The sequence below is a fragment of the Larimichthys crocea genome, unplaced genomic scaffold, assembly GCF_000972845.2.
Source record: "Larimichthys crocea isolate SSNF unplaced genomic scaffold, L_crocea_2.0 scaffold234, whole genome shotgun sequence".
Taxonomy (NCBI): Eukaryota; Metazoa; Chordata; class Actinopteri; family Sciaenidae; genus Larimichthys; species Larimichthys crocea.
In genome coordinates this window covers 314,825-341,032 of record NW_020853101.1, presented here as the reverse complement: position 1 = coordinate 341,032, position 26,208 = coordinate 314,825, and the positions used below count along the sequence as shown (strand labels likewise).

General features: G+C 41.4%; 1 protein-coding gene and 1 long non-coding RNA gene across 2 annotated transcripts; one reads left to right on the top strand and one right to left on the bottom strand.

Annotated features, from left to right (window-relative positions):
* Nucleotides 1-223: 223 nt before the first annotated feature.
* On the bottom strand, nucleotides 224-1,349 carry LOC113744830 (uncharacterized). Its single transcript, XR_003461861.1, has 4 exons — nucleotides 1,244-1,349; nucleotides 1,083-1,158; nucleotides 688-947; nucleotides 224-332 (listed from the first exon to the last, which is right to left on the bottom strand). It is a non-coding gene; the product is annotated as an uncharacterized LOC113744830 (long non-coding RNA).
* Nucleotides 1,350-21,753: 20,404 nt separating this feature from the next.
* On the top strand, nucleotides 21,754-25,396 carry LOC104926822 (kelch-like protein 10). The gene is made up of 5 exons (XM_019258420.2): nucleotides 21,754-21,874; nucleotides 22,436-22,919; nucleotides 23,654-24,274; nucleotides 24,644-24,793; nucleotides 24,971-25,396. Exons 2-5 carry the CDS (start codon nucleotides 22,503-22,505, stop codon nucleotides 25,325-25,327), a joined length of 1,545 nt encoding a protein of 514 aa, XP_019113965.1. The 5' UTR covers nucleotides 21,754-21,874; nucleotides 22,436-22,502; the 3' UTR covers nucleotides 25,328-25,396.
* Nucleotides 25,397-26,208: the final 812 nt, after the last annotated feature.

Here is a 26,208-nt window from a genome sequence, read left to right as displayed (position 1 = left end):
TGAAATGCATAAAACCAATTGAACCAAAACAAAAACGGTGGAATTGGAAAAGCTACTCACTAACACAGGTCCTACAGGTGTTAGAAAGCCGGCAGGTAGCTGCCTCTGCGCTTGTGAGTAACTGTATGTGCATGGCGTAAGCGTCACGGCTCACTCCGTGACCCTGACATTCACAAACCTGTTTCTTTTTCCTAAACTGACTGAATAAAGCAAAGTACTTACCTCTCACCACACATGCTGGCATGCATTTCAATTGTGGCAGAGGAGAATACGCATGAACACACTGGACATGTTGCATTTTCCTCTGGGATCCCATCACATGCTTCAGAGACCTGGATTTTGAAGGAAACTGTGCGTTACTACATTCCAGAAATACAATCAAAGAAAGAATTTTCACTTTAAAAAGGGACACTTTATTGAAAGACAACCCTACGGGAAAATACTTTATGTACTTGATAAGTGAAGTGATGACCTAAGCAGTACAGTTATATTAATATATTTGTTAGTATTTAACAGATTCATAACGTTAAAAAGCACACCAGAAAAAATCAAGAAGTAATTTACACCTCATTATGAAGCTTGTCAACAACTGTATAGGGTACTGTGTTGTAAATGGCATGCCTATTAATGTGCTGAACAAAAAAGTACAGATATTTATCATTGTAGGTTTGTTGTAAAATAGTGAACCTGTAGTGTCCCTTCACATTTCTCCAGGTGGACGAGCAGAACATGCACCGGCATTCTTGACCCACATTTTTTACAGCTACTTTTTGGCATTTTTGAAAAGAAACTGTCATCTAGTGGGAGGGGAGTTGTATCAAGTTCTTCTTGCAGAGGCATAATGAATACTGTATTTTTGCCATTGTTAGAAGCAATTTTTAACTGTCTGGCAGAGTACTCCTCTGCTTCGGGTGGAAGCAAGCTTAGCTTGCGCTGTCCAGTGCCTCCTATACAAAAACACACACACACACACACACACACACACACACACACACACACACACACACACACACAGATATTACTCTTTCATAATAATTTTAATCTTATTTGAATAACGTGAGGTCTAGTTCAATAAAAGCTACCTGAGGCTTTGTAGAGGAGCCATCCCCCAGTTAAATTCCCCATTTTGGGGAACTCTTGGGTTAGAAGTGATGTGATCTAAGAGAAGATAAAACATCAGCTCAAGACAGATCTAATACAGGCCGAAATGCTAATATAGGATCAGCTGTTTATTAGTTTGTACCTGGGTATGGCCACTGTCCTCTGACATAGAAACATTCCTCCGGCCAAGCCCTGACATCAAATAGGATACTTCATCCAACGGCTGTGGTGTGCGGCTCATGGTCTTTGGAAGGAGGTAAAAAAATAAAAGAGCAGTCTTGGAGACCGAGACATTTGGCCTTACTCCAACAATGGCCTCTTCTACCCTCTTGACCTCTCTGGAACAATCCAGGAAATGACCTGAAAAAAAGACAGTCATTTTGTTAACCCTTTTTTTTGCAGCTGTAGTAAAGTCATTGATATTTCTATTCAATTCATGTGTTGAAGCACTGCAGCTCCCATTTAACTGACTGTGACAACTTTCACGAAAATATCAAGGGTGTAAATTTGAGTTTTCAAAGTTCAGCTGAGTTACTATCAGAAAAGCACAAGTCAAAAACACAAGGTCAGCAATCACCAATGCCACAAATATTTCCAATGAGTATTACAAGATAGGGACAGGTGCATGTGCACAAAGTGGATGGTGTTTATTTCCTCATTTGTTGAACAGTTTATTTTGGTTAATGTGATTTTCAAAGGTCAAACCTGGTCATTTCCTGATTAACTGTAGGCTGTTGCCCTACAGTTAAGTTACTTTGGGGTTGAGATGTTCCCACAGGTTCATCTGGCAATTGCTGGACAATAGGTTGCAAGACAGAGAGGAGGTTTTGTGCTGCATCCCGTATGCTGACCTGTTTGGAAAAGAAACGTGAAAAACGTAATGACTGACGAAATTTAAATGTTCCACATACGTAAACTTTCACTTCTTTCCCGTATGCCTTTACACCATTACAACATCACAGATTTTAAAAAGGTGGCCGCGATGCTCCTGATGGCCAGACCGCCACTGATGTGAAACGTTATCCTACTATATATGTATGGTAGGCCTACAAGCAGATACAGTTAGCTAACGTAGCTCCTCAGGATTAACTACCTATACTCTCCAAGCTGTATCGCTCGCACATTTGCTCTATTAGGATAATTTCGCTAACTGTAAATGTTACTAGACGTGTATTACAATATAGTTAACCAACTTAGCCTGTCAAGATAGCCTAACTACCTACCTCATTCTTCAAGGCTGCTTTTACGTGCACATTACCTCACTAACCGTGTACATTACAGAGTTAGTTAACTATAAGACATTTAAACCATAATGTTACTTACACGTTGTTGAACACTTTTTCCTTTCTCATGTTTCTAGCGCCGTGTCGTAGACCAAGATCTGGCCAGCCACCCCCACCACCACTGAGCCGTTTATTGATATATTATCCAATAACCACACTGCCACCTCTTGGACAAGAGTGGTAGAACAGGCATTCCTGGTCTCTGCGCGCAAATCGTTTCCTTCAAATCCATCCGAGTGAATCGTGCCAAAAATCACGTGAGAAGGATGACGCAACTGAGCGAGCAAATAGGAACCTGCGCATGCAAATCATGTTGTGCAGCTTTGCAGATCTGAAGTTACAAGTGCAAATTCGAAGATGCGCTTTCACAAGTTGTGAAATATGCTTGCAGTTTGCTTTTTGCAGATGTGTGGATCTGAAGTTACACTTACAAACTCTGAGATGCGCGTTCACAAGTTGCGAGATGCGCATTCACAAGTTGCGAATTACGGGTTTTACAAGTGCAAATCATAGTCTGCTCTTCTTCAGATATATGGCACTAATCTACTTTCATAGAGGCCACACAAGGTGCCGTCTGCTCATCAGGAGTGACACAATGCTTCCTGTCCAAAGTCACACTGATACTTCACCCACACCCACACACATTCACACACCACGTCACAGCCATCAGGAGTTTAGTATCTTGCTCACGGACACTTTGACTGGACTACAGGAGAATCGAACCTGCTCTACCTCCTGAGCCACAGCTAACCCAGATCAGTGCTGATTAAGGTTCATTTATTTTACAACAATTAAATTAAATTTGATAATTGCACAAAATCTATAATTTCAAGAACTGTAATGACACATATTTTTAAAAACTTTTCAGGCCTTGACCTTTTTCCCCCTCAAATACACAAACTTTCAAGGTTTATAAGCACTCCTGGAAACCCTGGTAATCATTGTGGTATAAGCTATCTGCAGCCTTTCCTACTTTGTACTGCAGCACAGTAATTTCTCTATAAAATGAACACTGTTGTATCTTTGCCTGACAAGGTGTGTCAAGGCTCCACCATAAACAAGCCCATCCAAGCACCACTGATCGAGTGTCTGCATGTATTAAATAACCTCACACCTCAGTCAGAGACCTGTGAAGGATCGGGCAGAATTAGAGTTGTCACGATACTAAAATGAGTAACCACGATACTATACCAGACAAAATATCGTGGTTCCGGGTATTATCGCGATACTGCGGCCTTTTTTTATTATTATTATTTTTATAAACTGCAATGTATTTGTACAAGTTAGTTTGAAACAACGACGTTTGTTTTTTAAGCAAAATTAGTGTTGCCACTGACGAAGACGCCACGGCAGACTCACTGCTCGGCCCGGTGCTTCTGCCACGGTGAGTGTGTTGTCTCGTGTCTGGGCGAGACAGAACTTTAGCTTGTTGTTTGTTTTGAAGCGAGTTTCTATCGAAGCGGAGCTGTCTTCGCGGAGTTCTTGCCGGCAGAAACACACGAACAGCCAATCAGCTAACAGACGGGCGGACCCAGCGTGCGGAAACAGCCTATCATATCCCTTGACGTCACCAGTAACAGGCAAACAGCCAATCATTCAGCAGCTGTGTCGTTCGGTTGCGGTTCCATGTTGGTTTGTTTACAAAGGAGTAGCGTGCAGTGAGAAGCCGGGAGGAGAGCAGAGGCGGCCGCTATGTAGCGGAGACTGGCACCGGTAGTATAGTAATCCACGGTAGTACCGTCGTGTAAAATTTCTAGTATAGTAGCGACGGTTATGATTTGGCACCGCGGGGTACCATGTATACCGTGGGTATCGTGCAACTCTAGGCAGAATACGTTGAACATTTTGCCTCATTTTGATTCAATAGCATATTTAAAGGAAACACAGATGGACAGGTGGGTGGAGGGACGGACACAGAAGGAGGATAGAATGAATGTATGAATGGAGGAGCAGCAGATGGGTGATCTGTTCTCCAGCAGCACAAAGCAACAGGACAGCTGAACACACAGCTGAGCAACAAGCTGCTGCCACACTAACTGCAGTTGCAGTGATAAGAACAATTAATTAACAATTAATATTCATTTAATATTCACGTGCCTTTGGTGCATGTCTGTAAGAAGAAGAATAAAGAGAAAACATTAGTACAGAAAGAAAGATGTCACCCAGTGCAGCAGTGTGGCTAATAAACGTGTTTTTAATAGTTTCTGGTCAACAGTGGAGCTCTGTGACACAGAAGAGGGAGATTTATCAGGCTTTGATACACACCATACGCAGTGCTCACTAGTACATGTATTCACAGTTGGTTATATTGTCATTAACTAACTTCTCGGCACAAGACACATAATCACTGAGGCCTGTCCTGTCCTATCCTTCAATAAAACTAAAGTTAAGGTATCTCTCCAGATATAGCCATGGTTTATTTTTTGGTACTGCTGAGTCATCAGCACTTTCACATTTCTCTGACAATTTTATTCATAAAATAGTGACACAAAGAGGAGGATGAGCTAGCCGCATCTGATGACTAAGACTGAAAAGTCACAGAGGAAGCCTACTTTAAATGATCCAGTAAGTGTTATTATCATTTTAGTTAACTTGATTTGAAAAGCATCACACAACCCTGTAATCTCAATCGCTCTCATGATGTGGCCCCTGGTTGGTAACTGACTTGGTGACAGACTTTATTTGTGAATACATCAACAGCACTGGTATCTTAAAACACCCACACACAAATACAGTGAAGTTCACACTTGACGAGCAGTTTCTTAATGCAGGCTCAGCAGTTTGTAAATGTCCATATTGTTTTGGCTGATTTATGGATTTCTATTGCATTTAATTGTGTCTGCATCAGAAATATATTCGGGAACCTTCTTTTTATACAACAGAGTTATGTAAAGGAAAAATAAAAATGTTATATATGGAAAAATAAAATATGTTATATGTTATATATATATATATATGTGTGTGTGTGTGTGTGTTTGATTGAGACAGATATGTAGGGAATTATATATGACATGCATAATGTATATACATTCCCTACATATCTTTCTCAATCAAAAACACATGTTCTGTGTTGCAGTCTTACTTTATTAATTTATTTAAACATGTAATATGTGTGAGGACACACAGACATGGAGAACACACTCAAAGATAGACAGTGCCCTCTACTGGTCTTGTCGGCCTGAGACATGTTTCTAACCTCCACTAAAGCCCTGACACACACACAGGGTCAGTGTATGGAGACACAAAGTGTACAGCAGGGATGCCCAAACTTCTTACAAAGAGGGCCAGATTTGACAATGTGAAGATGCATGAGAACCAATACTAACATTTTAAAAATTCAAAAAATTTTAAATTACCAATAAAAGTTACATAGAAATGTTCTGTAACAATTTAGTTTTCATTGTCACAATTATCTTTATTTTTTTAATAATTACATTACAATTACAATACAACCAAATCGAAACCAGTCAGGCGTGAGCAAAGAATATGTTAAACTTCTATGAGGTTGATACAAATCTTAAGATCATGTTCATTCTAAACATGACTTATTATAAGTAATGCAAAGTCTGTTAACATTTAAGTTTACAATGTATCACTGTTCTCTTTAACAAAATCATTCAGAGAATAATATTTTGTGTCACATCTACAGATATATAACACCAGCTCGCTGTCTGTAAACTTTCCAATTTCATTGGATTTCAGCAACAATAAGGTCATGTCTGATGTCACACAGAAGTCATCAGTCAACGTGCTATTGACAAACGTCATCATCTCATCTAGATAACTTCCAGACCAGGGGCCCTTTGCACAACACTAGGATAAGGAATTAAGCTGGGATATCTTGGCTATATCAACTTATCTGGGATCCGGTTGTACAAAAGCAGGATAAGAACGGTAGAATATGTTATGGTATAAGTTACCATGGAGATTTATTCTGTGGAGCTAGCTTGCTCCAGACCAGGCTGAGTTCCAGGATCAGGATCAGCAGTCACCACAAATGGAAACCAATAGTTATTCCACTGCCCACTACACATTGTTATCACATAACTAGATCCACTGTCATTATTATTATCATTCATTTCAATCATTTTGGATAAATGATGATTTTAGATGATGTTGCAATCATTAGATCATTTATAGTTTCCCATAGATTATAGGGGTATATATAAAAATTGAATATTAGGGCCACAGAGAAAAAAAGAAAGACTGAGTCATAAATTTACAAGAATAAAGTCATAATATTGTAAGCTGTAGTTTTAGAGGAGGACAGTTGTTCAAACGAGGCTGTGGAGCATTTTTACATGCTCCACGTGGAGCAGGTTTCACAAACAAGGAGATACTTCATCATTTGGCACATCAGCATCACATTGTCAGAAGTATCAGGACTTTAAAAATAATGTTTTTTTCCTTCCTCAGTGTGACCCTAATACTCTGTCGTATAAAATACACATCCCATATCAATAGAAATACATATCAAAGTGTAACATTCTGTTTATTGAATAAGGATCAATCAAAACAGGTGAACCATCAGCCCCTTTCAAAACTGAAGTCACAGTGACTCTACAAGATAGAAAGCACAGAATCAAAGCATATTATACAACACAAGAAGAAATACACATTCAAAGGTCTGTATATAATACACCCCACATGTCTGCACACGGAAATAAATGCAGGACAAATCACATCAAATGAATGGATGCAGTAGCCTCCCTGCAAGTTTGTATACACACAGTATACAGCACAATCATCATAAGGAAAAAAAAACACACAAATTCCTTTGCCACTGCAGGACATATTTAACTGAAATTCACAGCATGTGTTTGCCATGGCAGGACATATTTAACTGAAATTTAAAGCATGCATATTAACAAAAATAATTTAACTTAACTAACATCTTGGTCCCTCACTAGCCAACCACTGTCGTCATCAAGGAAGACTGCAGGATGGCTGGTGGCACTCTGAGGGCCCTGTCTATCCTCAGGCAGGCCACATTGTGGAGGACAGCACAAGCCACAGTAATGTCACATGCCCTCACAGGGCTGACCCTTCATTTGTGAAGACACTGAAAGCGTGCCATCAGGAGGCCAAAGATCATTTCAAGTCTGGCCCTGGTCCTGGCATGGGCATGGTTGTAGGCCTGCTGTCTGTGAATGGTGTCAGGAGAAAAAGCTGGCAGGCATACCCCCTGTCTCCCAGCAACACACCAGAGAATTCACCTGTCAACACAAAAGGTCATTATTACAATCTCATAAACAGAGTCACATTCTTGACACAGCCATGATGTAAAGTGGTTATTAACAGAGGTTGTGTGGCTCACCATGTCCAAATTACCTCTAGGTTTGGTGATGGTAACAGTTTATTGCCTTTTACAGGATCTGGTTCTTGTTTATGTTTATGTAAATTGTACGATATTTATTTCAATTAGATTCTTCTAGGGAATTTGGTCCTAAACATTCAAGTTTGACACCCACTTGACTGTGTTGAAAGAGAGCACTTCACACTCAGTATGGGCTGTAGGAATGATGACTGTCACCAATAACTCTTTCAATGTACATGTTGCTGCTATTTGAAGACAGATTTGAACAAATGTGGACCTGTCATATTAATGACAAATACCTACTAAGACACCAAATACAGCAAGAAGGTCATGGAATAAATAAACAATTTTTACACCCAGCACTTTTACAGAAGAACATGGCTGTCAGATAGTCATGGGAAGAAATGATAATACTTAGAAATATAAAAAACATGACGTATATGTATACAATGCCATAAGTATTGAGATGAATATATAGTTTGCACACTGCAGAGCTCCAATGTTCACAAATGAATGACAAGTTGACTTGGACTTTGAGGAGAAAATTAAGAAGCAATAACAATTTCTAAAAACTACAGAAACTAGAAATCATATCACACAAACTAAGTGTTGGTAAACAGACCTGTATCAGTTTGCCAGGTCATGTGATGCACAACAGCCAACTGTCCAGATGTTTGCCTAAACACCCAAAGCAGATTCAATGTCTGCTTTTTTTAATGTCACAAAAAACAGTGCATACTGTGGTGTTCTGCGTGACGCATATGGACTTTTGAATAGAACATGATAAAGGCACACACATACACACCTATAATGCACAAACACATAGACACATAAAGGCGCACACATAGACATACAAAATGCACAAACACAGATTACACAGCTAGGACAGTATTGAATGTTTCTCTGCCACCAGATAACATTCAGCCAGTCTGTTTTCAGATTGGCCTTGACCAAGATTAAGGAGTCGAGCACACACACACACACACACACACACACACACACACACACCATGCAGGCTCATGGAGAACACATAGACAATATTACGTTCATGTGACGCTCAGAACACAGACATATGATTATAAGAAAGTACAGGACATTTGGGTCCAGATCTGGTGATTTTACTATGTAACAGTGATGTAAGAATGACGTAAAAATGGGTATAAAAGGTTGTGAAAAGTAAAAGTAAAGGTTCGTTCGGATTCGCAAGCAGCTGTCTCCGTGTTGTTATTTCATTGCGTTCTGGAAGGTTTTCTCCACAACAATACCTAAATACAGCTGTAAGTCTAACTGATGGGGAATTCATTTGACATGTCGTGATCATTCCAAACCTAACTCTACAACATGGAGTCAAAGTAAATATGTTTTCAAGGTGTTTGTATTCAAGCTGAACAATCAGTTTGTTGTGAAAACTTTTGAGGAGAGAAATAATCAGTTCAGTAACAGAATGTGGATTCATATCTGATCAGCACTGCCTACTTTGATAGTTTGATCTGAGTTTCGAGTCCAGTGTGTTGTATTCCATCACATCTGTGCTACCTCTGTTCTTCTCTCTCCCTCCTAGGGCCGGGTCCCAGACACAGGCAGCTGCTGCAGGGTACACCTGAGGCTCATCCACTAATCACCCTCCTTTTGAAATACTCTGGCTCTCCACTCACTCGTTGCCAGATCTTTGCAGTTCTCCACGTGGTAACTTCTCAGGCTCCTTGTTCCTTACGACTACAATCTTAGTGTTTTTTGAACTCTTTGTGTTTTTTGAAGACTCTCAGTTCTTTGGTTTTCCGGTGGATCTCAAAATTGTAAACATTTTGCAGATTAAATCTTGCTATCCCACAGTGAATGAATGGGATAAGCAACAACGGCATCAAGCCATGGAGATTTTTGAAGCTGACACAGATGATGAGGATTTTCTGGGCTTTCTGGGCTAATTTACTGTGAATTTATATCACATGGGCGAACCTGTGCGGGAGGGGGTATACCGACCTAGTAACGCCTCCCCCATCTGATGTGACCAGTTGCCTTGCAACAGGGGTGCGACTGTCTTTTAAAAGTGATGTACAAAACTAACATGGTGGCGTGCTACCAGCATTCTCAAACCGGCACCGGACAGGCGCACAGTTCGGCATTGAGTCCGCACACTACGGAGAATAGGACAGGAAAAAGTACCGAGGCAGTTTTGTCCCTCATTCCCCTTCCACGTTCGTTCCCTCCACTGACCCAAGACATCCCCAGTGGAGGTCAGCAGCACCCCGTCCCCACTGAACACAGTGTTGACAGTGCACTGCTTCCCCCGCCTGAGCCGCCGGATGGTGGTCCAGAACCTCCTTGAAGCCGTTCGAAAGTCGCTCTCCATGGCCTCACAGAACTCCTCCCACGCCCAAGTTTTTGCCTCCACAACCACCGAGGCCGCACTCCGCTTGGCACGTCGATACCCATCAGCTGCTTCGGGAGTCCCACAGGCCAAAAAGGTTCTGTAGGACTCCTTCTTCAGCTTGACGGCATCCCTCACCGTCGGTGTCCACCAGCGGGTTCGGGGGCTGTCAGGCACCGACCACCTTACGGCCACAGCTCTGGTCAGCTGCCTCGACAATGGAGGAACGGAACAAGGTCCACTCGGACTCAATGACCCCCGCCTCCCCCGTGAGTGAAGCTCTCCCAGAGGTGGGAGTTGAAACTCTGTCTGACAGGAGATTCAGCCAGACGTTCCCAGCAAACCCGCACAGAATGTTTGGGCCTGCCAGGTCTGACCGCCATCCTCCCCCACCATCGGAGCCAACTCACCACCAGGTGGTGATCAGTTGACAGCTCCGCCCCTCTCTTCACCCGAGTGTCCAAAACATGTGGCCGCAAGTCCGACGATACGATACCACAAAGTCGATCATTGAACTGCGACCGAGGGCGTCCTGGTGCCAAGTGCACATATGGACACCCCTATGCTTGAACATGGTGTTTGTTATGGACAGTCCATGACGAACAAAGAAGTCCAATAACAGAACACCACTCGGGTTCAGATCAGGGGGGCCGTTCCTCCCAATCACGCCCCTCCAGGTCTCACTGTCGCTGCCCACGTGAGCATTGAAGTCCCCTGGGAGGACGAGGGAGTCCCCAGAGGGGGCGCTCTCCAGCACTCCCTCCAAAGACTCCCGAAAGGGTGGGTACTCTGAACTGCCATTCGGTGCATAGGCACAGACGACAGTCAGGACCCGTCCCCCCACCCGAAGGTGAAGGGAGGCTACCCTCTCGTCCACCGAGGGGAACCCTAACGTACAGGCGCCGAGCCGGGGGGAAACAAGCATTCCCACCCCCGCTCTGCGCCTCTCGCCGGGGGCAACTCCAGAGTGGTAGAGCGTCCAGCCCCTCTCAAGGAAACTGGTTCTGGAACCCACGCTGTGCGTCGAGGCGAGCCCGACTATATCTAGCCGGTACCTCGTGCACCAGCTCAGGCTCCTTCCCCGCCAGAGAGGTGACATTCCACGTCCCTAGAGCCAGCTTCTGCAACCGGGGGTCGGACCGCCAGGGTCCCCACCTCCAACTGCCGCCCATCTCTCTTTGCACCTGCCCCCTGAGACCCCTCCCATGGGTGGTGGGTCCCGGCCACCAGGCACTCGCCAGCTAGCCCCACCCCCAGGCCTGGCTCCAGGGGGGGGCTAACCCGCGTCCGGGCAAGGAAGACCGGACTCCATAGGTATCTATATTCATCAGGGGTGATTGAGCTGCGCTTTGTCTGGTCCCTCACCTAGGACCTGATTGCCTTGGGTGACCCTACCAGGGGCATGAAGCCCCCGACAACATAGCTCCTGGGATCATTGGAACACGCAAACCCCTCCACCGCGATAAGGTGGCAGCTCCAGGAGGGGAAAGCCAGTTGTGTGTTTTGTTTTTTTTGTACTGAACTGACTGATTTGAACTAAAGAAGTGCACATTGTTTGTTCTTCTGTTGTGCAAATATATTTTTGGAAACAAAAAGAAGTGGTATTTTGGTTTGTTCACCTTTTGTTTAAGGTTGTATGAATTTTGATTTGAATTCATTCACCTTTGTGTTTTTCTTGCAAGGTAGCTAGTTAAATTGTCAGGCTGAGCCCTGGCTGGCACCACCGAAACTAACTACGCACGAAAAAGTGGCGTACGTCCTTTTCCACGCTCATGTTCAAATGTATCAAACGTGAAATGATCATAGAAATGTGCGTTCCCCACGCCAATTTCATAGCTGTCGTACGCACTTTCTACAGCTATTGTTCCTTTGGTACACTTAGAGGTGACGCTGGGAAACTGTTAATAATGTGAAAACAAGTAGTCATCAGAGTGATGTGCACATCAGAGACACACTTATGAACAATTAACACACCCACGTGTTTGCAATTATACAGGTGGATATAAAAGCATGTGCAATGTGATGAAGGAAATGATATTAACAATGGCAGCGTTAGGGTTGTGAGAGGACCTTGCAAACGTGAGCGATTTAAGGAACGCAAGGATTTACTTGCAAACCATGATAATTGGCTCATAAGCCGATTTCAGTTACCAGGTTAAGGCCACTGTTAATGGAGTTGTGCGCAGAGTGCAACACGGCGGGGAGCCAGGGGTCTGTGTCTACACAGATGCTGAGGGTTTACCGGCAACAGGGGCATTCCAGCGGGAGCTGGCTAGGATGAATTTGTTTATGTTAGTAGGAAACATTTTCATTCCATCAATGTTCAAATCATATGTGATGCGCAAATGTAGCTAACTAACATCGTGGCAAGGTGGCCTGGTTCAACGCACGACTCATTTAATTATGACTAATAGCATGGTTGGGAACAGGCTGGAGGCTGGCACGGTGCGCAAGTAATTAAATAGTTTATTTGTTTAATTGTCCCATATGTAAACCAGCGCAATGCACATTTGGGCATGTGTACATTCAAATACCATGCGTTTGATTCTCATTATTTTCTGTTGGTGAAATTAGAGCTACAGAGCTTTCTAACAAGCCCCCGATTGTCTCCCTGTGTTCAGTAATTGTCAGTAAAAGCGGGCGTAAAGTTGGAAATGTCAATTGTGGCAAACTACTGCATTCATTAATTGTGTGGTTCATTTAAGTGGTTCATTGTATTCTATCTTCATCTGACCCCAGGGGACTATGGCTACCACCTAAGAATGTGGCTGATGACCCCTCTTACAGAGCCCAACACCGATCAAGAGAGGAGGTATAATGACCTCCATTCTCGCACTCGAGAGTCGTGGAGAGGGCAATTGGCTTGCTGAAGGGACGGTGGCACTGCCTGGACAGGTCGTGGGGGGTTCTGCTGTACCAACCTGAGAAGGTGTGCCGTATTGTGATGGCCTGTGGCTGAGCCGATGGCTCTCACTATTGCCTCCTGTGACAGGAGCAGCCAGCTGTATGACCAGTATAATTACAACATTTATGAGTTTAGCATATTTACCTTGGGGATGATCAGTGTCACCTTCATGGGCTCCACTCCAGTGAGAGCTGTGTCACCAACCAAGAGGCCACTCTCCTGTCGAAGGGGGAGAGTTCCTCCACTCAGAAACCCTCCGCTTCACCTCCACCTTCAGATCTGACCACTTATTTTCGATCTCTGTGTGTGCGCTGCTCCGACCCGACGGCATTTACAGCCTCACACACACGCTCACACTCATGTCTCTTTTTTTTCATATTTATTCCTGTTGACAGGGCTCCAAAGAGAATCTCCCTGGCGGTCTCCACTTCATTTACAAGAATCTCTAGCTCAGACTCTGTAAAATTACTCTTCTTACCTTTATTCATCGTGTTATTTGATTGGACAGAGAGGTGAATCTCAGGTCCAGGGCCTATTTAAATAGATTTGCATATTTAAATTTTCGTGGACAGGGAGGAGTTTGGTACATCTGCATGTGCCTTAAATTCCATGTTTATTGGGATGTATAAAAGAAACGTGCTTGGATCCATGCATATGCACACTTTGATACATCTGAATTTTGTGGTGCATACGACAGTTTCTGGGTTTTGGCGTGCGCCAAGTTTCAGTATGAAATCCACGCAAGTCATCACTGATGCTGGCAGTGATGAGTCAAAGTAAGAGAGAGAGCAAAGCCGGGCTCAGGGTTTTATCCTTTTTTCTGTTTAGGTGTTATTGATGGCTTTCATTTAGCCTTTCTGTATGTAAACCCCATTTCCTTTAGGCGATTTCTTACAGTTCGGTCACAGACGTTGACTCCAGTTTCCTCCCATTTGTTCCTCATTTGTTCTGCTGTACATTTTTAATTTTTTAAGACATATTGCTTTAAGTTTTCTGTCTTGACGCTTTGATGTCTTCCTTGGTCTACCAGTATGCTTGCCTTTAGCAATCTTCCCATGTTGTTTGTCCAGATTTTAGACACAGCTGACTGTGAACAACCAACATCTTTTGCAACATTGCATGATGACTTAAACTCTTTAAGGAGTTTGATAATCCTCTCCTTTGTTTCAATTGACATCTCTCGTGTTGGAGCTATGATTCATGTCGATCCACTTGATGCAACAACTCTCCAATGTGTGATCGCTCCTTTTTAACTGCAGACTAACGAGCAGATCTAATCTGATGCAGTTAGTTTTGGGAAAGAAAATTTACAGGGTGATTCCATAATTTTTTTCCCTCAGCTTGGTCTAAAAAAGTAACTGTTAGTGACTACCACAATTTCTTTTCTTGATTTCTTTTAGTGTTTCTTAAAGCCAGAAAGTTGCCATTTGAAGTAACTTCAGTTTTGTGTCATGTCTGTGATCTGCTTTTTTCCCCTACAAAATTAAATAACTGAATGAACATCCTCCAAGACTGGTGATTCCATCGATTTTCTGATAGCAGAGATGTGATGTGATTTTAACATCAGAATTTGATTTCCCCTCTTTGTTCCTGATGATGCACCTCACGTTTACTCCTGTTTGTAAAGTCAGTGTGAACAGGCACTGCCTATAATATAATAATTTTTTTTCAAATTAACCAAGCTAAGGTGTGAAAGCGTGGACACCTTCAATTAAAAATGTTGTCAATTCAATCAAACTGAACAGTGGAGTATTGAAAATATAATCAGATCAGACTGCCTTCATGTCTTTCCTGACAGACTATCTCTGTATCCACACAAAGTCTAAGTGATGACTTTCCTGATCAATGTACAGTACACACTTACTGCACACAGCTGTAAACTAAGACATCATTTACCAAACAGTCTGTTGAGCTTGCAGCTTTTACTCGCGCTCAACTCAAAGAATAAGCCGACGGAGGCAGAGATATTCTTTAGCTTTTTTTAAGCATATTTATTGGGGACTAGCGCACACTCACTTCTTGAGTTTATGGCGGGGTGAACTTCCCAGTACAGTAAAACAAACACTGGGCGTAGCTTAAACAAAACGTGCTGACACAGCATGAGCTTCTGGCCTACACACTTACGACTCCCTGTAGTAAAAAACAGGATACTGCATATATACACATAAACAGCAGTACAATCACATCTCACACTATTACCACTAAGTACACCAAATAAAAGAATGTCTCTTAACACAGTCACACCACTTTCTTTACTGTGCTTCAGTTAATAGACCTCATGAGCGCCAACAGGACCTTTGTGATTTGACCAACCTCTACTGTAACATCACATCTACAATTTCCAGACTTAGAAATGTTGTAGGCAATGTGTTTTGTTTAGGTGCAACGTTATTAAACCACATGTGGCATATGCAAACACACACATCACAGCAACAACACCACACCTGACAACACTACTAAAATGAGTTTAGTCACAGATCAGATCAGATGTTACCACGTTTGGGTTAGAGTAATCACTGCACTATCAAATGTGTAAGACTACAAAAGGTCTTTTGTGTAAGCCTGTTTTGATTGTATAATAGAGAAGCTAATAAATCTCCATTAAGTCAGTGATGACCACATTTCATTTCCTCTCTTCCTGACAATAAAAGCCTTTTTTTTCTCTCTCTCTCTTTTTTTAAAGTTTCATCAGGAACAACTTAACACATCTATAGACATTATTATAACCACACCTCACATTTGGTATACTTTGTTGTGTAGCATTGTCTCACATGAGTAGTTTTCCTGTTTTTATAACTTATAACTTGCTGCAGAAGAAATAGACAACTCTCTTTAATCATGTTTGCAACATCAGCAAAGATTTCATATGGTTTCTTACAACGTATAGGGGCGTCTTCAGGTTGGAGTGTGGAGCAAAGAAATCTGAGTATGTTATTTTATTCCAACGTTATGGGCAACAGTGTATAATTAGAGTAGCCTAATATAATTGTTGTTTTGGGTTTATAATAAAAATGTTCCTTTGCTAACAACGTTTGAGAACCATCCCACAACTAGACCAACAAATCTGTGACTGAAACTAAAATACTGTACTCATCCTTTGATAAACATCTTACTCACAAAGATCTCTATCTTCATTAGAAAACACAGCTTCAGAAATATTAAGTGCCAAAAACAGAGAAAATATTAAGAGACTGTCAAGTTTTGGGCTTTTCATGAGGTTTGTTAATAAGAAAACTGTTGAATATTGCTGGCCTCATATGTTGGAACCTATTCACAGTTCAAATTTCCCAGATTGGAAGAACATTTTTCCAGTAGTAAAAGAAGAGCTAATGACCAAATGTAAGATGCAGGAGTAAATGTTCTCCAGAAATCAGGTCATCAAATTAATGTTAAACTTTCAAAACATTCTTTTGATCTATAGTATTATTGTTTATTCAACTTTTTTACGGGAAAGTTAAAAAGACATTCAGTAATTTTCAGAACTGGTTTGGTCTCAGGTATTTTTCTAGCTCTTGCAACCAAGTTTGACCAGAGAGAACCGATAAACACTTATTTCACAATTTCTTTATCAATTTTATGAAGGGAGAAAGTATTACATTTAAATGAAATAGTTAATTATTTAATAATAGATTTGGACAGGCTTCAGTGCAATGACTGATCAGGAGAGATACAGAGCATTCTAGCCAATTCTCACACTGATGCAGACACACACACATATTCACACACCAACATCACATCCATCTGGACGACTGGGGGAGCCTGGACTCAAGCAATACTAACTGTGTTGTGGCATACTAAGTATTCAGCCAAGCCATAGTATGAATAGTAAAGAAAATATAGAAATGGAAAATGTATCATGAGGACTGGATTAATCATTAGTCAGCACATCTAAAGATATGCTTCACGCTCTGTGTCACCATGTCAATTCCATTTAGATGCAATATCAAGTGTTATCCACTAGATGTCACCATTTGTCTGTGTCACCATTGTGAGTGTTTCTGTGCTTTGGGAATCTTTTCTTCCTTAATCAGTAAAGACAGCAGGATTACTACTAAGAAACACAGCAGGAAGGAAACTTGACATTCAAGCCTAAACACACAACCATCCACCATCTAATATAAGATTGATGGCAGTACCACATGGGTACAAATGTGAGCTGCATTTCTTTTGTTAAACGGTCGACGCTCTGCAAAGGAGCAGCAGTGATCGAGGGAGCTAGAAAGTGAATGAAGAGAATGAGTGCTGTTAGTAAGAACAAAGCATGAAGCAGATAAATAAAACAATGTTTTCTGTTTTTTTTTTGTTCATGTGCTGAAGCACAAACAAATATAAACACAACTCTGCAAACCCTGTGTAAATGCAGCTGAAGTGCACATTTGTAACTTTGGGTCATCCGACAATGCACTTACTAAATGTATTAGTGTTGACACTCATGCACACAATACATATTCAGTACATTCACTAACATAGCGGCAATTGAAGGATGAATGTGCTGTGTGAGCCAGGAGGTTGTGACCGTGGAGTTCCAGTATCTTTACAGTGTGTGGTCCATCAGATCACATGTGTCTCCTGTTCAGGCTGAGAGCTGCACACAGAGCAGCCAGGCGTAAAAGGCCACATCACCACAGACCATTAATACTGTCATTTATGGTAGCACACATTTGTAATGACAGAGAAGTGTGTGTGGATACCCATTCTGCTATGGGGGAGAGTGGAGCCAGGTCCATCAGAGGTCAAAGGCAGCCTGCTCACAGCTCATTCAGACATATGGTGATTTAGTCTTTGCTTGTATATCTTTGGACTGTGACAGGAAACTGGAGGTGCAAGTAAAAGCACATTAAAGAACCATGCAGAGTGACTGTCCTCCACAGTATCTCATTTCAAACCACTCCACTGATATTGACAGCCTGACAGTTCCACTCAATTTTACAAATATGTTTAGCCTCTTTTATGCTATTTGTTTTGGTTCTCCATGATTGTTTCCAGTACCAGCACAGTGAAAATAGGCAACGTTTTAAATTGATACTATAGTGCTATTTTGAAGCAGCTACATGATATGCATTCTTCTGCATGACGTACAGAATTAGGCATCATTAATGACATTTCAGCCACACATGCAGCAGAATATTATGACCTGGACAGTATTCTGACCGCGATGAGGCGAACGCGCCGTTGCCTGCAGGTGGTGCTGTGCGTGACATATAATAATGTCCATCTTACAGTAAAATATAGCTTATCCTAAATATAAAAGCTAATATTTCTAACTGTGCTGGCTTTAAAAGGTACAAATGAAAAGTATACGGTGGCCCTGAAGTGCAAAACACAACAGCAAATTCAAAAACACAATAGCAAATCAAATAACACAACAGCAAATCGAATAACACAACAGCAAATTCAAAAACACAATAGCAAATCAAATAACACAGCAGCAAATTCAAAAACACAATAGCAAATCAAATAACACAACAGCAAATCAAATAACACAACAGCAAATTCAAAAACACAATAGCAAATCAAATAACACAGCAGCAAATTCAAAAACACAATAGCAAATCAAATAACACATTAAGCAAATTCAAAACGGAAAGGGTAGGTACCCACGGGCGACATGAATCGTCGCTGATTGGACTGGTGGTCCTCTGAACCGGAAAGACATGGCTTACATGTTTTCAAAATATGAGCGCTGTTAATGACAACGTACGTGCTGCTATTAAAGAATATTTTGATGCACGACATGGATACGTGTTACTACGGAAACGCATGATATTCACGGGATTAATTTTTTTTGTTTTTGACACTTATACTCGTAATTACGAGAAAAGATCTTGTAATTACGAGATAAGGAAAGGTGCCTCAGTGCCACTGCACTTCGGTAAAGTCAGAAAGATATTGGCACTTCGGGATCAATAACTCTTAAGCGAAACGTTGTTAAAACACAAAACACGCAATTTTTCAACTGTAGTAAGACAGACAACGAGCTGCAACCTAACGTTCACACAACAAGCCATCCTCGGAGCCACACCAACAACATTATGGTTTACTAGGACTATCATATTTTCTGGGAATTTTTTTAGGAATATTATCAATAACTCAATATGATACAGTACTGCAGTAACGCTATCTACATTCAAAATCTAGTGCCCGACTACATCAGTTTGTACGGTAAGCGTGTGGAGTGCTTCAGGATGCCCTAAAGTGCACCTCGGAAACTCAGAAATCAAATAATAATCTCTTTTATAAGATATGCAGATTTAGAGGTCATTAAATAAGAACAAAGTGTTTTTCTGACATTCTTGTTCTACATGTTCCCAGCTACGTACTTCTAGTGCCCGACTACATCAGTTTGTACGGTGCGTCTTCGTGACGCTTTACCGTACAAGGTGCAGGTCGGTGAAAGAACTTGAAATCACCCACCCCAGAGTAGCTGGGAACCTGTAGAACAAGAATCAGGTGGAGTTGTCAGAAAACATTTGATTTGTTTTTTAATGACTTTTCTAAATCTGCATATCTTAGAAAAGAGATTATTATTTGATTTCTGAGTTTCCGAGGTGCACTTTAAGGCATCATGAAGCAACACGCTTTACCGTACAAACCGATGTAGTCGGGCACTAGATTTTGAAGTGTAGATAGCGTTACTGCAGTACTGTATCATATTGAAGTTAATGATAAATTCCTAATAAAAATTCCCAGAAATTATGAATAGTCTAGTAAACACAATGTTGTTGTGTGGCTCCGAGGATGGCTTGTTGTGATGAACGTTAGGTTGTAGCTCGTTGTCTGTCTTACTACAGTTGAAAATATGCGTGTTTTGTGTTTTAACAACGTTTCGCTTAAGAGTTATGATCCCGGAAGTGCCAATATCTTTCTGACTTTACCGAAGTGCAGTGGCCAATGAGGCACCTTTCCTTATCTCGTAATTACAAGATCTTTTCTCGTAATTACGAGATAAAGTGTCAAAAACAAAAAAAATTAATCCAGTGAATATCATGCGTTTCCGTAGTAACACGTATCCATGTCGTGCATCAAAATATTCTTTAATAGCAGCACGTACGTTGTCACTAACAGCGCTATATTTTGAAAACATGTAAGCCATGTCTTTCGGTTCAGAGGACCACCAGTCCAATCAGCGACGATTCATGCGCCCGTGGGTACCTACCCTTTCCGTTTTGAATTTGCTAATGTGTTATTTGATTTGCTATTGTGTTTTTGAATTTGCTGTTGTGTTATTTGATTTGCTATTGTGTTTTTGAATTTGCGTTGTGTTATTTGATTTGCATTGTGTTTTTGAATTTGCGTTGTGTTATTGTTCGTGCTGTTGTGTTTTTTTTGTTTGCTATTGTGTTTTTGAATTTGCTGTTGTGTTATTCGATTTGCTGTTGGTTCTTTGATTTGCTATTGTGTTTTTGAATTTGTTGTTGTGTTATTCAATTTGCTGTTGTGTTATTTGATTTGCTATTGTGTTATTTGATTTGCTATTGTGTTTTTGAATTTGCTGTTGTGTTTTGCACTTCAGGGCCACCGTAAAAGTACAAATTATGTTCACAGTGTGTTGGTTTACATAGCTGGGCCAGTTCAGCAAATCAAAAAAGCTTTCAATTCTGTTTTCATTATACACGCATTATTTTCTTTACATTTCAATATAACTGCAACAGTGCAGTATTTCACTACTGACGATAACCACCAATCTGCAATATAAAACGTTCTGCTAAAAGCTGGCATTATCACTATAGCAACGGTTGATGAAGCTCATGGAAACTGTAGTGAAACAACAAACCAATGAAATTACGAAGTTCCTTGAAAAAGAAGCAGAAATATTTCTTAGCGATGGCCACAACACAACTCTACAGTCTCGTTAATGATCAGGAGGATGCATTTATTTTATTTTGACCCAAGAACCACGAAAACTCCTTATTTTCTGTCATATGTGCCAAGATTATTCTTTTGCCTTTTCAAGCTTTATTTTTGACAGAGACAGCTGAAGAGTGACAGGAATGTGGAGAGAGAGAGAGAGATGGGGAATGACATGCGGGAAAGAGCCACAGGTCAGATTGGAACCCTGGGCTTCTGCAGCAAGGACTACCCTTCACACATGGGGCGGCTGCTCTACTAAATGAGCTAAATGCCAACCCAAAATACATTAATTTTAATGTCGTCCTGGAATTTAAATTTAATGACAGTTTCACAAACTGCCACCAGACTGGGTTGCACACACAGGGAGAACATGCAAACTCCACACAGAAAGGCCCCAGCTGAGGTTCAAAGGTGCTAACCACTGCACCACCGTACCGCCCCCTGTAACATCTGATGCTATACAACAGCATATTCTACTTTGATAAAGACAATAATGTTCAGAGAGGTAACATTAGCATTATATTTATTATTGGTGATTTGCTGTGGTGGTTTTCCATGTATAAACATTTTATATACTACAAACTCACTAATAAACACTAATTAACACCTCTATGACATTTTTTTTTATTATCATCATCTTCATGAATTTATTGTATTTGACTATATCATATTGCATGGGCATACCTATTAAAGAGAAATAAATAAAAAGTAAAATGACTGAGTCACTTATTTTACTGAGTTAGAGTATAGAGGAGTGCAGCAGAGGAAACGTGCACAGTTGTCAGTTTACTTGTTGTAATGTATGATGTAGTAAGATTCCACTGTAGAAGATTCCATCGTTTTATCCATGCATTCACATTCTCTCTCACATTCTCAATTTGAGAAAATCTTCAGATTGAAAGATCAAAAATGGATGACCAACCTTCGCACGAGTTAAGGTCAGTGTATAAGGACCTTTGTCTGGAATTTTGTGATGCTGTCATCAAAGTTGAAGATGCCGAATTTCAAGTCCACAAAGTCATCCTGTGTAAATGCAGTCCATACTTCGGGTGAGTTGTTTATCTGATAAGCTGAGCTAAGCTTGATATTCTTCAAATGAGCAGAAAAACAAAATAATATCCAATAAATGATCTATATCTGAGAAACACAGCCATATCAATATGTAATGACTTCATGGATCATGTGATGGAAGATATTAAAGACCAGATGGAGAGTATATTTTAGAGGAAAATTCAAAATTCATAAGTTTACCAGCTGCAGGTCTCCTGTCTGCTTCCACACGGTCAGTATAGTTTCAGATCAGTTCAGATGGACATTTTTGGTGCCATTGAGATGTGTACAACTAAAAAAAACAACTCTCATGATATGAGACTTGGTGGTGTTTGAACTGAAAATATTATTCATGAAGAAAAACAGTGTACTATAAAGTTTAGTGTACTGTATAGTTTTTATTGTATAGGATGGATTACTGTTATAATCAGTGTGGACTGCAATAGTTATTATAATACATTTATAAAAAGAAAAAAATCAATCCTATAATTTGTCTAAAAAACAAAGGGTGTCATATATTCAACTGCTGTGCTATGCTGTGTCTCCACGCCGACCCACAGCGCTCTCTTCAGACGCTGGTCATCTCCAGACAAAAAGATCTTTGAAATACCGGGCCTGTCTCCTGACATGATGCAGCTCATCATTGAGTTTGCATACACTGGTTATATTTCTGTGACAGAGGACAACGTACAAGAGCTGCTGCTAGCAGCAGATCAGCTTAATGTGATGGACATTGTACAAATCTGCTGCGACTTCCTGGGAGAGGAGCTCTGCCCGGAGAACTGCATTGGAATCTGGCAGTTCACCAACATCTGCTACTGCTTCAAACTGCGGCGCAAGGCCTACCACTACATCCTTGATCACTTTGAGGAGGTTGTTTCCTGTGAAGAGTTCCAGCAGCTCACTGCGGATGAACTCACTGACATCCTTTGTAGAGATGACCTCAATGTGAGAAAGGAGAGTACTGTGTATGAGGCCATCCTTTACTGGGTCGGATACCAACCCGATCAACGGAAAGCTAATATTGCTCGGCCCTTCTCCAAGGTATGTTAACATTCTGTTACTACATATGATTTAGATTTACACCTTAAACATTAAGTTGAAGTCACTTTTCTATCTGTAACTTCATGAATTTGATCTGGACCAAGAAAAATAATCATTTTTGCCTTTTAGGTCTAGTCCAGTTCTTGTTCAGACTGACTTACTCCGAACAGACTAAGAGCTGTAACCTTGAGTCAGTTGACTCATTCATTCTAACAGTTTTGGTAACATTGTGCATCATCACTGTTACATGGACCTGTGTGGGGAAATCAGATTGTTGAGACTGACAGCAACTCATGCTGCACTCTTTGCACCTTATAGGTTTATCTATGGCCTCTGGTGTCACAAAGAGCTTGTGAGGGAACCAACTGAGACTGCTACTGGGCTTAATATAGCATATAGTCTCAAACATATGCTTTAGAAAGAGCGGAAAAGTGAGACTTTTTTACAGTGTGGTCACAGTTTGACTAGCAGTTTGCTTTTTGAATTTATGCTAAAAACACCTATCTGCTATCACCACAAATGGACTTGGTGCTGCACTCAGTCTGAAAATATAGATGTCGGTTTGAACAGTTTTAAGGAATCTGTTGAAGAGGAACATGAAATTTAAGTTGACAAGATAAATAGGTGAAACCAACATCCTTCACAGTTAGAATCTCTGAGGTCTAGACACTGGACTCAAGTGCTACAGTCCATTATGTTCAATTTAAAGATTCTGTCCTGTGTTCTCTGTGTAGCTCCGGCTGGCCTTGACAAGTGACGACTATATCAACAAGATTGTGATGTCCAGTGAGCTGGTGAACAGCAATGCTGATTGCATGCACATGGCTATAGAAGCCTTACATATCATCCGTCATACCAACACAAACAGGTCCTCCATGTCTGAGGACCATTATGCTGTTGCATGTCCTCGCCTGCCTAATGCAGTCCTGTTGGCTATTGGAGGCTGGAGTGGCGAACATCCAACTAACCTCATTGAGGCATACGATTTCTGTGCTGACCGCTGGATCAATGTGACAGACAGTCTTGAGCGTCCTCGTGCCCATCATGGTGCTGCCTTCCTCAATGGGTTTGTCTACTGCGTTGGTGGCTTTGCCATGGTGGAGCTTTTTAGTAACAGTATGTGCAAGTTTGACCTGAACACACACACCTGGCATGAGGCTGCGCCCATGTACTACTGCCGCTGCTATGTGAGTATTACTGTGCTGAACGGCTGCATCTATGCAATGGGAGGTCATGATGGGTATACAGAACTCAGCACTGCAGAGCGCTACAGGCCCGAGACCAACCAGTGGAGTCTCATTGCACCCATGCATGAGCAGAGGAGCGATGCCAGCTGCACAACCCTCAACAGCAAGGTGGGTGAAGCGAAAGAGCAGCTAAGAATAACTCTCAGTAGCAGAGAGTGGTTTGATTGTGACTGGAACTTTTACTTTTTGAACGAATAAGGACAGTGACCAGACTTCTTGGTTTGTCCTAGTTTGAAGCTGGGTGTTTGGGTTTGGGTTAACCACGATGAAATTTACAATTATATTATTTGACTTATTTTTAGCACTTACCATGTTCTGTCCCACTTATTATTACCTAACCCAGTATAACAACATAAACAATGTGTCTTGTCCATTACGTTTCTAACCTATGAATCTGTGACTCTGACAGACACCTAAGAAAAGCCAAGAAGCCCAGAAAAGTGCTAAATTACCTAATTGTGTTCCTGTTTTCCCCAGATTTACATTTGTGGTGGTTTCAATGGCAATGAGTGCCTGCAAACGTGTGAATATTACACCCCAGAGACCAACCAGTGGACAATGATCACCCCCATGAGCAACCGGCGCGCTAGAATTGGCGTCATTGCATATGCAGACCATGTCTTTGCTGTATGTTCATGAAACTCTGCTAACATTCAGCACACAAAGTCTATGATGTGTTAAATATCTCTGGTCATCAGTTGTTGAGCTAAATGCTAACATCAGCATGCTAACATGCTCATAATGGTAATACTAACATGGTAATGCTAATATTGTTGGCGCTTTATTTTACTTTGCCTTTCATAGGTTGGTGGTTTTGATGGTAACGCCTTTCTGAGTAGCGTTGAGGCCTACAACCCTGGGACTAACACTTGGCATGCAGTGCCCTCCATGATGACCACCCGTAGCAACTTTGGCATTGAAGTGATCAATGATCAGCTCTTTGTTGTTGGGGGCAACAATGGCTTCGGCACCCCCTGTAAGGTTGAGTGCTACGACGTAATAACTGGCATGTGGTCTGGGGCCCGTGACATGGGTATCTTTCGTGGTGGCCTGAGCTGCTGTGTGGTGTCTGGACTCCCCAACATGGATGAGTACACTTTTCCCCGTCATGCACTGCCACTTTTACATTTACTGGAAGATGAGTCGGTGGAGTCCAACTAAAACTCCTGAACAGTTTTCTGCCTTGAACTACAATCCAACCTTGCAAGATGTTCGCATAATAAAATAAACTTCTTTGAGCATTAAACTGCTGTAACTTTAAGGATTTCTATATTCAGTTTTTGTAAGAATGTGTTCTGCTTCAGGAGAAGGGTGCTGTGTTCAACCTGCAGACACAAAGTTTGTTTCAAAGTACACCATTGCAACAATGCCCCTGGAAAAAATATAATGCTCTGCACCCTCCATGCACGCAGGGCAGGATCAAAGTTTTTAGGAGGCTTCTAATTTTTTACATTTTTAATCTGCAACACTTTATTTTGTGAAATAACCACAAATGAAAGTGTTGCTGTTATCTGGGGAATATGTATGCAATTCTATCTGTCGATCTGTACTCTTGACTGATGGATGACACAACAGCTCCCAGTGCCAAAGATAGTTTCCATCATTTTAGGCAGTCCTAACCACACTGATGTAAGTTGAAGTGAAGTGTTAGTTTTTCTGCTAATATTGGTCTTAATTTATTGCTATTATTTAATGCTATAAAAATGTGTTTTCATGTAATGATTGACAGCTGAGTCCTGCTCGCGTTTAAGTCGTCTGGGTGTATGGGCAGGACCTTGATATCATGGCTCCAGGCTCAATCGCACTGCACAGACAGACAGAGATGATTCTGACAGCTATGAGCAGAATAAACTTAGATGATATTTTCAGCTTTAATTGTCATATGTGACTCACCAGCAGTTTGTTATTTACTTTACTACAACATGGCTCAGGAGGTAGAGCGGGTCGTCCACTAATCAGATGATTGGTGGTTTAATCCCCGGCTCCACCAGTCTGCATGTCAAAGTGTCCTTGAGCAAGATACGGAACCCCAAATTGCTCCT

Excerpts from the sequence above, each read along its gene's own strand:
- LOC104926822 (XM_019258420.2), top strand. The coding sequence starts at position 22,503 with ATGATGCAGCTCATCATTGAGTTTGCATACACTGGTTATATTTCTGTG. Across the intron at positions 24,275-24,643 it reads GCACAACCCTCAACAGCAAG|ATTTACATTTGTGGTGGTTT; the intron begins GTGGGTGAAGCG and ends TGTTTTCCCCAG. Across the intron at positions 24,794-24,970 it reads ATGCAGACCATGTCTTTGCT|GTTGGTGGTTTTGATGGTAA; the intron begins GTATGTTCATGA and ends TGCCTTTCATAG.